This window comes from Scyliorhinus torazame, chromosome 16 (assembly GCF_047496885.1).
Source record: "Scyliorhinus torazame isolate Kashiwa2021f chromosome 16, sScyTor2.1, whole genome shotgun sequence".
Taxonomy (NCBI): Eukaryota; Metazoa; Chordata; class Chondrichthyes; order Carcharhiniformes; family Scyliorhinidae; genus Scyliorhinus; species Scyliorhinus torazame.
In genome coordinates this window covers 191754361-191767455 of record NC_092722.1, presented here as the reverse complement: position 1 = coordinate 191767455, position 13095 = coordinate 191754361, and the positions used below count along the sequence as shown (strand labels likewise).

General features: G+C 53.0%; 1 protein-coding gene across 2 annotated transcripts in view; it reads left to right on the top strand.

Annotated features, from left to right (window-relative positions):
* Window positions 1-8130: 8130 nt before the first annotated feature.
* The window catches only part of LOC140393341 (dynamin-binding protein-like), a 43726-nt gene continuing 38761 nt past the window's right edge, over window positions 8131-13095 (top strand). For both annotated transcript variants that reach the window (XM_072479699.1, XM_072479698.1), the window contains exons 1-2: window positions 8131-8359; window positions 10548-10647. In XM_072479699.1, coding sequence (XP_072335800.1) covers window positions 8165-8359; window positions 10548-10647 — 295 coding nt within the window. In that variant the 5' untranslated portion in view covers window positions 8131-8164. The remainder of the gene's footprint in view (window positions 8360-10547; window positions 10648-13095) is intronic.

Below are 13095 nucleotides of genomic sequence, written 5' to 3'. Positions count from 1 at the left end.
CAATCTGGATCCCACCTACCTTGGGCGGGACCCAAATCTGCAAAGTAAAGTGAGCAGGTAGGCCGAGTTACAAAAGGCACGGGATCTAACCCCGTGTCTCCGAGACCCCGCGCGAGCACCAGTTAGTACTGGTCTCCACCAACGTGGACTAGGTGAACTGGCACTTGGGGGAGGTCTCCCAGGTGATATGGGGACTCCTGGCACTGCCAGGAGTATTTTGCCCGCGCTGTGGATCGGGCTTGGGGGTGTTCTACCCTCGTGAGGTGAGGTGCGGGGGCACGATGACCCCCTTATAAATGAGTTGGGATGGGGTCTTGAGATTGGGACACCATTTAAAAATGTCGCCCCGATGATCTCTGGCGAGGGGAGGTCGTTCATGCAGGAAATGGGACTGAGTGCAGCATCGAGGGGCCGTTCCTCGCCGAGGCCCCGGAATGAAGCCGAGTCCCGTTTGATAGCGGGATCGTTCGCGACGCTGCCGGCACTGGGAAACACCCAGCTAAACGCTCTCGGCACGCGACTCTACATTTCTGTTAAATCGCGTCCAAAGTGACTGATTGGAGGAACCTCGCGTGGATTACAAACTGCAGCAAAACGGCCTGTTTCCGTGCTGTAAATCGCCCATGTGAGAAAAGAGATCTCGTGTCCCCAGACATTTCTCTCCCAGATTGTGGTTTCAATGGGGGAACAGGTTTTAACCCCTTCCTCTCCTCAGCCTTTCCCGCAACAGTAGACCAGCATCTTCCGCTGACATGGGAGGCCACTGCATTCCCATCGCCACCCACTCCTTACCTTGCATCACACACCTGCCCTGTACTCGAGAAAGAGACACCTCCTGTGGAACTGGTTTGATTAGTCCCCTGAGGGCAGGAGGGTAAATCATATCTTAATCTGTTTTTACTCCAGAGCCACTCCCTAAGCAGCAGCTTAGTTTCCCATTCTCAAGAGTTTGGTGTTGCAACAACAACAAGAGTGTGCATTTATATGGTCCCTTTACAGACCAACTCAGCAAGCTTGCAGTCATCCAGGCAAGTGGAGATGGCCCATCACACGCCTGACTTGTGCCATGTAGGTGGTGCACAGGCCCCACGTCAGGATTTGAGTAACCAATCATACGATCTCCAGCCTCTCACCTGCTCTTGTAACCACAGTATTTGTGTGGCTGGGTCCAGTTCAGGTTCTGGTCGGTAACCCCAGGATATTGTGGATTCAGCGATGATAAGGCCATCGGGAATGTCTTCGGGAAATGGTTAGATTTCCTATTGTTGGAGATGGTCATTGGCTGGTGCACTTGGTATTTGTCACCCATCAGCCCAAACTTGGATATCCAAGTCTTGCTGCATTTGTATGTGGAATGTTTCAGTATCTGAGGAATCATGAATGGTGCTGAAGATTGTGCAGTCATCAACGAACATTCACATTTCTGGCCTTATGATGGAAGGGAAGGTCATTGATGAAGCAGCTGAAGATGGTTGGGCCGAGGACACTCCCCTGAGGAACTCCTGCAGTGATGTCCTGGAGCTGAGATGATTGACCTCCAACCACCACAACCACCTTCCTTTGTGCCAAGAATGCGGAGAGTTTTCCCCCATGATTCCCATTGACTCCAGTTTTTCCAATGCTGCCTTGATGTCAAGGACAGTCGCTCTCCCCTCCCCTCCGGGGTTCAGCTCTTTTGTCCATTTTGGAACCAAGGCTGTAATGAGGTCAGGAGCTGAATGACCCTGGCGGAACCCAATGAACACCCGTGAGCAGGCTCAACACCCCATCCTTATCCCATTAACCCCAACTAACCTTTTGCCCCAAGCGGCAATTTATCACGGCCAATCCACCTAAACTGCTCATCTTTGGACTGTGGGAGGAAACCGGAGCACCCGGAGGAAACCCACGCAGAGGCGGGGAGAACGTGCAGACTCTGCACAGTCACCCGAGGCAGGATTCGAACCCGGGTCCGGGACGCTGTGAGGCAGCAGTGCCAACCACATAGATAAGCTGCAGCGCTGGGCTGAGAGGTGACAAATGGAGTTTAATGCAGAAAAGTGTGAGGTGATTCATTTTGGAAGGAATAACAGGAAGACAGAGTACTGGGCTAATGGTAAGATTCTTGGCAGTGTGGATGAGCAGAGAGATCTCGGTGTCCATGTACATAGATCCCTGAAAGTTGCCACCCAGGTTGAGAGGGTTGTTAAGAAGGCGTACGGTGTGTTAGCTTTTATTGGTAGAGGGATTGAGTTTCGGAGCCATGAGGTCATGTTGCAGCTGTACAAAACTCTGGTGCGGCCGCTGATTGGAGTATTGCGTGCAATTCTGGTCGCCGTATTATAGGAAGGATGTGGAAGTATTGGAAAGGGTACAGAGGAGATTTACCAGAATGTTGCCTGGTATGGAGGGAAGATCTTATGAGGAAAGGCTGAGGGACTTGAGGCTGTTTTCGTTGGAGAGAAGAAGGTTAAGAGGTGACTTAGTTGAGGCATACAAGATGATCAGAGGATTGGATAGGGTGGACAGTGAGAGCCTTTTTCCTCGGATGGTGATGTCTAGCACGAGGGGACATAGCTTTAAATTGAGGGGAGATAGATATAAGACAGATGTCAGAGGTAGGTTCTTTACTCAGAGAGCAGTAAGGGTGTGGAATGCCCTGCCTGCAACAGTAGTGGACTCGCCAACACTAAGGGCATTCAAATGGTCATTGGATAGACATATAGTGTAGATGGGCTTTAGAGTGGTTTCACAGGTCGGCGCAACATCGAGGGCCGAAGTGCCTGTACTGCGCTGTAATGTTCTATGTTCTACTGGGCCACCCCATACCCGAGTAATTTTCCACATTGCCAGGTAGATGTCAGCGTTGTTGCTGTACAGGAACAGCTTGGCTAGGGTCACGGCTAATTCCACAGCACAAGTCTACAGGAGTACAGCCGGAGAGCTGCTAGCTTGTTCGTTGCTGGGATCAACTCCCACATGGTGTGTTCAATTAGTTACTATATTAGAGTTCATTGCCAACACTGGCTGGGGATGGCCTGGAGTGTGTTAACCAGCGATGTGTTGTGGAATCTGGGGATCGGATGAGTTTGACAACTGTTTAAAACAAAGTCGGACTTGTTCAGCTTTCCAGCATTGAGACGTAGAAACAGGTGGAGCCCATTCAGCCCCTCGAGCCTATTCTGTCATTTAATGAGTTTAAAATATACTTGCATTTATATCAGCACTTTTTGCAGCCACATGACAAACAGCCAATGAGGTACTTTTAACTTGTAGACACTGCTGTAACGCAGGAAATAACACAGCAGCCAATTTGTGCACAGCAAGATTCCACAAACAACAACGTGATCATGACCAAGTCATCGTTTTTTATGATGTTGATTGACTAGCCAGTAGACGGTGGGTGGGGGTGGAGAGGGAGCTCTCTTGTTCCTCTTCGAAGCAGTTTCAATGGATCTTTCATGTCCTCCTGAGGAGGGAGATCCGGCCTTGGTTCAATCGGTCACAGCTGATCCGTCCATTTCATTCAGCAGCCTTGGTTCCATAACCCTGACCAGGAAAAATCTATTCATCTCCAAAATGATTGAGCTTTTTGTGGGGTAGAATTCCACACCTGTTGTGTGAAGAAGTGTTTCCCAACTTCTCAATTTGCTGAATTCTAATTGTTTCCAGGATGATGATGTTGATTGAGGGAGCAACACCAACCCTGTAGATCTCATTCAATATAAGGGAGTTTCGCTCAGCTGGCTGGACAGCTAATTCATGATTCTGTACTGACCCTCTGACAGTGCAGCACTCCCTCAGTACTGACCCTCTGACAGTGCAGCACTCCTCAGTACTGACCCTCTGACAATGCAGCACTCCCTCAGTACTGACCCTCTGACAATGCAGCACTCCCTCAGTACTGACCCTCTGACAGTGCAGCCTTCCCCCAGTACTGACCCTCTGACAGTGCGGCACTCCCTCAGTACTGACCCTCTGACAGTGCAGCCTTCCCCCAGTACTGACCCTCTGACAGTGCAGCACTCCTCAGTACTGACCCTCTGACAGTGCAGCACTCCCTCAGTACTGACCCTCTGACAGTGCAGCCTTCCCCCAGTACTGACCCTCTGCTAGTGCAGCACTCCCTCAGTACTGACCCTCTGACAGTGCAGCACTCCTCAGTACTGACCCTCTGACAGTGCGGCACTCCCTCAGTGCTGACCCTCTGACAGTGCAGCCTTCCCCCAGTACTGACCCTCTGCTAGTGCAGCACTCGCTCAGTACTGGCCCTCTGACAATGCAGCACTCCCTCAGTACTGACCCTCTGACAGTGCAGCACTCCCTCAGTACTGACCCTCTGACAGTGCGGCTCTTCCCCAGTACTGACCCTCTGACAGTGTCGCACTCCCTCAGTACTGACCCTCTGACAGTGCGGCACTCCCTCAGTACTGACCCTCTGACAGTGCAGCACTCCCTCAGTACAGACCCTCTGACAGTGTGGCACTCCCTCAGTACTGACCCTCTGACAGTGCAGCACTCCCTCAGTACTAACCCTCTGACAGTGCAGCACTCCCTCAGTACTGACCCTCTGACAGTGCAGCACTCCCTCAGTACAGACCCTCTGACAGTGTGGCACTCCCTCAGTACTGACCCTCTGACAGTGCCGCACTCCCTCAGTACTGACCCTCTGACAGTGCAGCACTCCCTCAGTACTAACCCTCTGACAGTGCAGCACTCCCTCAGTACTGACCCTCTGACAGTGCAGCACTCCCTCAGTACAGACCCTCTGACAGTGCAGCACTCCCTCAGTACTGACCCTCTGACAGTGCGGCACTTTCTCAGTACTGACCCTCTGACAGTGCCGCACTCCCTCAGTACTGACCCTCTGACAGTGCCGCACTCCCTCAGTACTGACCCTCTGACAGTGCAGCACTCCCTCAGTACTAACCCTCTGACAGTGCAGCACTCCCTCAGTACTGACCCTCTGACAGTGCAGCACTCCCTCAGTACAGACCCTCTGACAGTGCAGCACTCCCTCAGTACTGACCCTCTGACAGTGCGGCACTTTCTCAGTACTGACCCTCTGACAGTGCCGCACTCCCTCAGTACAGACCCTCTGACAGTGTGGCACTCCCTCAGTACTGACCCTCTGACAGTGCCGCACTCCCTCAGTACTGACCCTCTGACAGTGCAGCACTCCCTCAGGACTGACCCTCTGACAGTGCAGCACTCCCTCAGTACTGACCCTCTGACAGTGCTGCACTCCGTCAGCACTGCACTGAGATTGTCAGCCTGCGTTCTGTGCTCAAGCCTCTTTGGGGTGGGTTTGAACCCACAACTTCACTGAGTGGAGCGACAGTGTCCAAGTTTGCTGCTGATACAAAGCCAGGCGAGGAGGCTGCAAAACAATCTGGACAAATGAAGTGAGGGGGCCGGAAGGCAGCGGGTGGAGTAACTGCTGGGATTTGTGAAGTTATTCACTGATGTGGAGACTTTAAATGCAGAATAATTTGAAATGGTGAGTGACCTGTAAATATTAGCATTCAGAGGAAGTAGGCGACCTGGTTCTCCAGTCACAGAAAGCTGGACGTCAATCAGCAAAGTAAATGGTAAGTTGGTCTTTACTGCAAGGAGCTTGGAGGAAGTCCTGATGCGTGTGTGCAGAGCATTGATGTGAGAATACCGGTCGTATTGTGGACAGTCTTGTTCTCATCCGAAAGGCAGAGATACTTTGGGGAGAGCAGCACAGGTTTACAGGGCCGGGTCCAGGATGAAAGGATGGCTCTAAGAGGAGAGACTAAGCCGAATGAACCTATCTGGAGTTTTAGAGGGATGAGAGGTAATCTCATTGAACGAGGAGGAACCGAGGGATTTGGGATCTGTGTGGGAAAGACGAGTTGCGGTAAAGGTTTAGTTATAATCATTTATAAAAATAAAAAAAATTTAGAGTACCCAATTCATTTTTTCCACTTAAGGGGCAATTTAGCGTGGCCAATCCACCTACCCTGCACATCTTTGTGTTGTGGGGGGTGAAACCCACGCAGACACGGGGAGATTGTGCAAACTCCACACGGACAGTGACCCAGAGCCGGGATCGAACCTGGGACCCTCGGCGCCGTGAGGCAGCAATGCTAACCCACTGCGTCACCGTGCTGCCCTGGTTAGTTATAATCTTGTCGAATGGTGGTGCAGGCTTGAGGGGCTGAATGGTCTAATCCTTAATTCTTATGATCTTAAGCACCTGACACGATGGGGCGAGTGTTGGTAACACAACTGAGCCACAGAACAGATTGGGTCACATTCCAGGAGGGCAGAATCGAGGAGCTGCGATGGGAAGGCAAGATTACTAGAACGGAGCCCGTTGCAAGTTAAACTCCCTGCCTGAGGATAGAGGGGCTCTCGTGTGACTTGTGGGTGGTAACAGGATTAGACACCCCACATATGGCTCACGGGACTTAATCTGCTGAAGGATTGCTGTCCTGGGCTGAGCAGTTTAAAATCACCGTGAGCTCTGTCTGTGACAGCCGCAATGGCCGTGAGCTTTCCCGTGAACAGGAGGGAAGGGTGGACACAGGGTGAACAGATTGTTTCACAAACAAAAAAACAGAAAGCGCTGCACTATCTCAGCAGGTCTGACAGCATCTGTGGAGAGAGGAGGGAGCGAACGTTTCCAGTCTGGACGACTCTTTGTCAAAACTGGGGAGAACTGGAAATAGGGTCAGATTTATACTGCTGTGGGGGGGGGGGGGGGGGGGGGGGGGGGGGGGGGGGGGGGGGGTGGGGGTGCAGTGTGGAACGGTGGGTCTGGATAGGGGGTTAGCGACAGGTGAAGATTGACAAAGATGCCATGGACAGAAAGATGAAGGGAATGTAACTGGGGGTGATTAAGGCTAAGAAGGGTAAGAAGACCCCCCCCCCCCCCAACAGTAGAAATCTGACCCCATTTCCAATTCTCCCCAGCTTTGACCAAAGAGTTGTCCAGACTGGAAACGTTCGCTCCCTCCTCTCTCCACAGCTGCTGTCAGACCTGCTGTGATCTCCGCTCTGGTTCGTGTCATTCCCTCTTTCTCTATCTTCCACCTCCCGCATTTCTCTTTCTCTTCCTCTATCCCCCTCTGTTTTATCTCATTTCATCTTTTATGAACGCCACGAACATTTGCATTTGGAGCTAGACCTGGCCACTCAGTCGCTTGAGCCTGCTCTGATATTCAATCGGATGGCGGCTGAACTGATTGTAATCTCAATCCCATATTAGCCTGCCCCCGATAACCTTTCATAGAGGAGGGTATTCACCGGCCGCACCCGCCCTGCAACTGGACATTCCCGCCCAATGCCAACGGACCTTTACGTAGTCTGCATCCGCCCATGGTGATGTTGCGGCGGGTGGGGTGGAAGAATATTGCCTGAAATCACTACAGTGCAGAAGGGGGCCAGTCAGCCCATCAAGTCTGCACCAATCCTCTGAAAGTGCGCCCTACTAGGCCCCGTCCCCCGCCCTATCTCCATAACCCTGGTCCCCCCCCCCCCCCCCCCCCCCCCCCCCCCCCCACCTAACCTGCACATCTTTGGGCTGTGGGAGGAAACCGGAGCACCTGGACGAAACTCACGCAGACACGGGGAGAACGTGCAGACTCCACACGGTCACCCAAGGCCAGAATGGAACCCGGGTACCTGGCGCTGTGAGGCAGTAGTGCTAACCGCTGTGCCATCGTGCCGCCCATTTCACCCCCTTGTTGATCAAGAATCTATCTACCGCTGCCTTAAAAATATTCAAAGATTCTGCTTCCTCTGCCTTTTGAGGAAGAGAGTTCCAGAGACCCACGACCTGCTGTCCTGGCCAACATTCATCCCTCAATCAACATTAAGAGAAACAAATTATCTTGTCATTATCATGTGGGGTCTTGCTGTGCACAAATTCGCCGCATGTTTTCCAAATTCCACCAGTGACTAAACTTCAAAAATAATTCATTGGCTGTAAAACACGTCAAGAGGTCTGGTTGATGTGAAAGGCACTATTTTCATGTAACTCTTCTACTTCTTTCATAGACAAGGGTATGACCAAAGAGAGCAAAGTTGCAAACAAAGATATGAACTTTAAAACAAAGGCGTTGGATTCTCGAACAAGAGCGTCTTCATTCTGCTGGAGTGAGATTGGCGCTGTTTGGTAATCATAGCTGCTTTTTCCTTATAACCCTTCCTAGACATGACGCTTTTATCCACTGACCACCGCCCACCCCCGGAGCCATCACCAATCACAGCCACACCACACCGCCCCGAGCAGAAGATGATGGAGAAGAGGGCAAAGGTCATCGAGGAGCTGCTGCAAACGGAGGCCGATTACATTAAGGACCTGGAGATGTGCGTGGACAAAGTGCTCATCCCACTAGAGAACAAACAGGTGAGGGGGGTGGGGGTGGAGCGGGCAGGATGTGGATATTACCAACGCGGGGAGTGGGTTAGGGTGAACCTGGTCAACGTTTGAACTGAGCCTCGCCTGTGGATCAATTTGGTCAACATGGCACTCTGGGTAACAATCGAGGGGGAGCTTTGTCCTGGGAGAGTGTGGTTCCAACAACACTCAAAAAGCTCGACACAATCCTGGACAAAACGGCACCCTGTCCACCACATTAAACATTCACTCCCTCCACCACCGATGCACAGTGGCAGCCGTGTGTACCGTCTACAAGATGCACTGCAGTAACTCACCAAGGTTCCTGAGGCAGCACCTTCCAAACCCACGACCACCACCATCTAGAAGGACAAGGGCAGCAGATACCTGGGAACCCCACCACCTGGAGGTTCCCCTCCAAGTCACTCACCACCCTGACTTGGAAATATATCGCCGTTCCTTCACTGTCGCTGGGGCAACATCCTGGAACTCCCTCCCTAACAGCACAGTGGTGTACCTGCACCACACGGGCTGCAGCGGCTCAAGACGGCAGCTCATCACCACCTTCTGGAGGGCAATTAGGGATGGGTAATAAATGCTGGCCCAGCCAGTGAAGCCCATGAAAGAATGGAGAGATGGGTTTGAGATGGTGTTGAGGGGACTGCACTCTGGGTAAAGACACGCTGTCCTTCGCCATTCCCGAGTGGGTAGTGAGGGAAACATTCCCCCCACCCTCTCCCCCACCAATCCCAGGGCTTCCCAGTTACCATCACTATCCAGCTGGGACAAGCACTCCGGGTGAGGAGAAGTAGGTCCCCTACCCTCCCCCCCCCCCCCCAATGGCCTGCTGGGATTTGCTGTCCCAAAGTCACATGGAAAAAGCAAAGTACTCTATTTCTATAAGGCCTTCCACAACAGCCAGTAAAGCGCTTGTGACGGCTAGTCACGTGATAATGTAGGAAACACCTCAGCCAATGTGTGCACAGCAAGACACCACAAACAGCATTGAACAGATCATCTATTTTTGTCATGTTGATCGGTCAGGACACTGAGATCATCATCAATGCTCTTCATTGATACAAAGCTCTGAATCTTCACCATCCACCTGAAGGAGCAGACAGTAAACAACCATTAACAAACCAGCATCACCAACAGTGCGGCACTCCCTCAGTACTGACCCTCTGACAGTGCAGCACTCCCTCAGTACTGACCCTCTGACAGTGCGGCGCTCTCTCAGTGCTGACCCTCTGACAGTGCAGCACTCCCTCAGTACTGACCCTCTGACAGTGCGGCATTCCCTCAGTACTGACCCTCTGACAGTGCAGCACTCCCTCAGTACTGACCCTCTGACAGTGCAGCACTCCCTCACTACTGACCCTCTGACAGTGCGGCGCTCTCTCAGTGCTGACCCTCTGACAGTGCAGCACTCCCTCAGTACTGACCCTCTGACAGTGCAGCACTCCCTCAGTACTGACCCTCTGACAGTGCGGCACTCCCTCAGCACTGACCCTCTGAAATGCAGCACTCCCTCAGTACTGACCCTCTAACAGTGCAGCACTCCCTCGGTACTGACCCTCTGACAGTGCGGCACTCCCTCAGAACTGACCCTCTGACAGTGCGGCACTCCCTCAGTACTGACCCTCTGACAGTGCGGCACTCCCTCAGAACTGACCCTCTGACAGTGCAGCACTCCCTCAGTACTGATCCTCTGAAAGTGCAGCATACCCTCAGTACTGACCCTCTGACAGTGCGGCACTCCCTCAGTACTGACCCCTCTGACAGTGCAGCACACCCTCAGTACTGACCCTCCGACAGTGCAGCACTCCCTCAGTACTGACCCTCTGACAGTGCAGCACCCCCCTCAGTACTGACCCACTGACAGTGCAGCACTCCCTCAGTACTCAACTTCTGACAGTGCGGCACTCCCCTCAGTACTGACCCTCTGACAGTGCGGCACTCCCTCAGTACTGACCGTCTGACAGTGCGGCACTCCCTCAGTACTGACCCTCTGACAATGCAGCACTCCCTCAGTACTGACTCTCTGGCAGTGCAGCACTCCCTCAGCACTGACCCTCTGACAGTGCGGGGGCCCTTCCCATGGTGGGGCAGAGTGGGGGAAGGTGATAAAAGGGGAGCGGAGGGGTAGGACAGTGCCTGGTCCTGTCACCATCTTAACAGTTTTCCCCTCTGTTCTCAGTTACAGCAGGTGGATTGCGATGCTCTCTTTGGAAACATTCACACAGTTATCGAGGTTTCCAGACGTCTGCTCGGTGAACTGGAGTACACGGACAGCATAGGTACCGTCAAGATTCTCTTCAACTCAATGTAATCATGACCTGGCACTCCGCCAGCATTCAACTCGCTTTGCAACAGGAGGAGGCCATTCAAGGACTTCAAAGGATTATCCAGATCAAATTTACATCTCTCCACCATTGTTATAGAGGAATTGTACAGTCCCTACAGTCTAGGAGGCCATTCTGCCCATCGAGAATACACTGACCCTCCCAAAGAGCACCGCACCCAGGCCCGTTCCCCTACCCTGTCCCTGGAACCCCAGCTAACCTACACATCTTTGGACACTAAGGGGCAATTTATCATGGCCAATCCACCTAACCTGCACATCTTTGGGACTTGTGGGAGGAAACCGGAGCACCCGGAGGAAACCCACGCAGACACGGGGAGAAAGTGCAGACTCCGCACAGACAGTGACCCAAGCCGGGAATCGAACCCGGGACCCTGGCGCTGTGAAGCAACCGTGCTAACCACTATGCCACCGTGTCACCCCATACCTGGGCCAGTGTTCTGTACCTTTCATATCCTTACCTATCAAAGGTGTAACATTTTCTGTTGACCCCGAGCATCAACAGCTTTTTAACGGAGGAACTTCAGGTTTTCTCGACCCTTTATGTGACAAAGTGTTTCCTGAGAACAGTCCTGAACAACCTGTCTCTCATTTCCAGGTCCTGCCCCCCCCCCCCCTTGTTCTGGACTCTTTCCCGGCCGCACCGGAGGGAAGAGCCTCTCTCTGGGAGGAATGCGCGGTCCGGGTGCAACGGGTGAATCGCGTGAGACCCCCAAATTGGGGTCTGCGCGGGGTCCGACTCCGAGCAACCCGACTCGCTCCGCGCGGCGCGATCTGCACCGTGGCCTTGCCCGGTGAGATCCAGATCTGCGTATTTCAATGAGCTTAATGGCAACGGTTGCCCCCTTGGCCAACGTGAGGTCCTCCATGCCAGGGCCACGCTGGGAGAGACCATCCAAACCCCACCCCTCCCAACAATACACTGCCTGCCCACGCCTCCTCTAGCAGACAGGGCGCCCTGTAATATGGCGACCCCTCGCGGTCCCTGTAATAGAGGAATTCCCTGCAGGAACCCTCTGCCTAAAGGACCCTCATCACATAGACCCACTCTACCCAGAAAATGGACCCCTGTCTGGAAGCTAGAGAGCAGTTCAGAGAGGGGGGAGGGGTGGCAGTGGGAAGCATTATAGCTGTAATACTTACCTAGCAGCTCCATGTGTTCATGGGGAGTAGCTGTGTCTGGTTTCCACAGGCCATTAACTGCAAGCCATTCATAGCATTCCAGTAGTGGTCTTTGATTGACAGCCCACCGTCAGCTCTGATCCATTCATATCCCTTCACGCTTCAGTGGCTGAAGTGGTGAAACCCCCGTGTGTGTAAACATTGACCACATCAAAGAGATGTAAATGCATTTCAATCACTCAAGGGTGGGATTTCACTGCACTTACCTCTTTTTGAAAATCAGAATAATCTTTGTTAGTGTCACAAGCAGGCTTACATTAGCAGTGCAATGAAGTCACTGTGAAAAGCCCCTAGTCACCAGTTCCGGCGCCTGTTCAGGTACACTGAGGGAGAATTCAGAATGTCCAAATTTCGGGACTTGTGGGAGGAAACCGGAGCACCCGGAGGAAAACCCATGCAGACATGGAAAGAGCGTGCAGACTCCGCACAGACAGTCACCCAAGCGGGGAATTGAACCTGGGACCCCGGTGCTGTGAAGCAACAGTGCTAACCACTGTGCTACCATGCTGCCCAAATGTGGTCAATGTTTACAAACATTGGGGTTTCACCTCTCAGGCTACTGAAGCGTGAAGGGAAATGAAATGATCAAAGCTGCAGATGGCTTTTACAAGCTGTCAATCACAGAGCACTACTGGGAAACTATGAATGAATTGCAGATAGTGGATCTGTGGGAGCCTGAGGCAGCTCGCAGCTGCTGTCCTTCCAGCTGGACCTGCAAGCTAAGTTTTGCAGCTATAATACGTCCCACTGCCGGTGTCTGGACTCTCTAGCTTCCAGGCAGAGGTCCCTTTTCTAGGGTGGGGGGGGGGTCTGTGGAGGGGGTTCCTTTAAGCAGCAGATCCTTGTGAGGGCTCCCCCTATAACAGGGGTCCCTGTGGGAGGCATCCACCTATTACAGAGGTCCCTGGGGCAGGTAGCCCCCTGGGGGGGGGGGGGGGGGGGATTACAGGGGTCCCTGGGGCAGGTAGCCCCCGAACTTGGGGATGGGTGGGTCGTGGTCTATTAATGGAGTGGGGGGTGGCCGGCCGCGGGACCTCGCGGTCGGGCCGCACCGTCAAAATGGCGGCCCGATGGCAGGATACCCTGGAATCCCTAGTGTTCCACGCCATGAATAAATGTTTGTGGTGAGGAACACTGAATTGCATCCCACTTTATGGCCGCAAGGGGATCGTGAAACTGGTGCAATTCGGCTCCGGCAGGA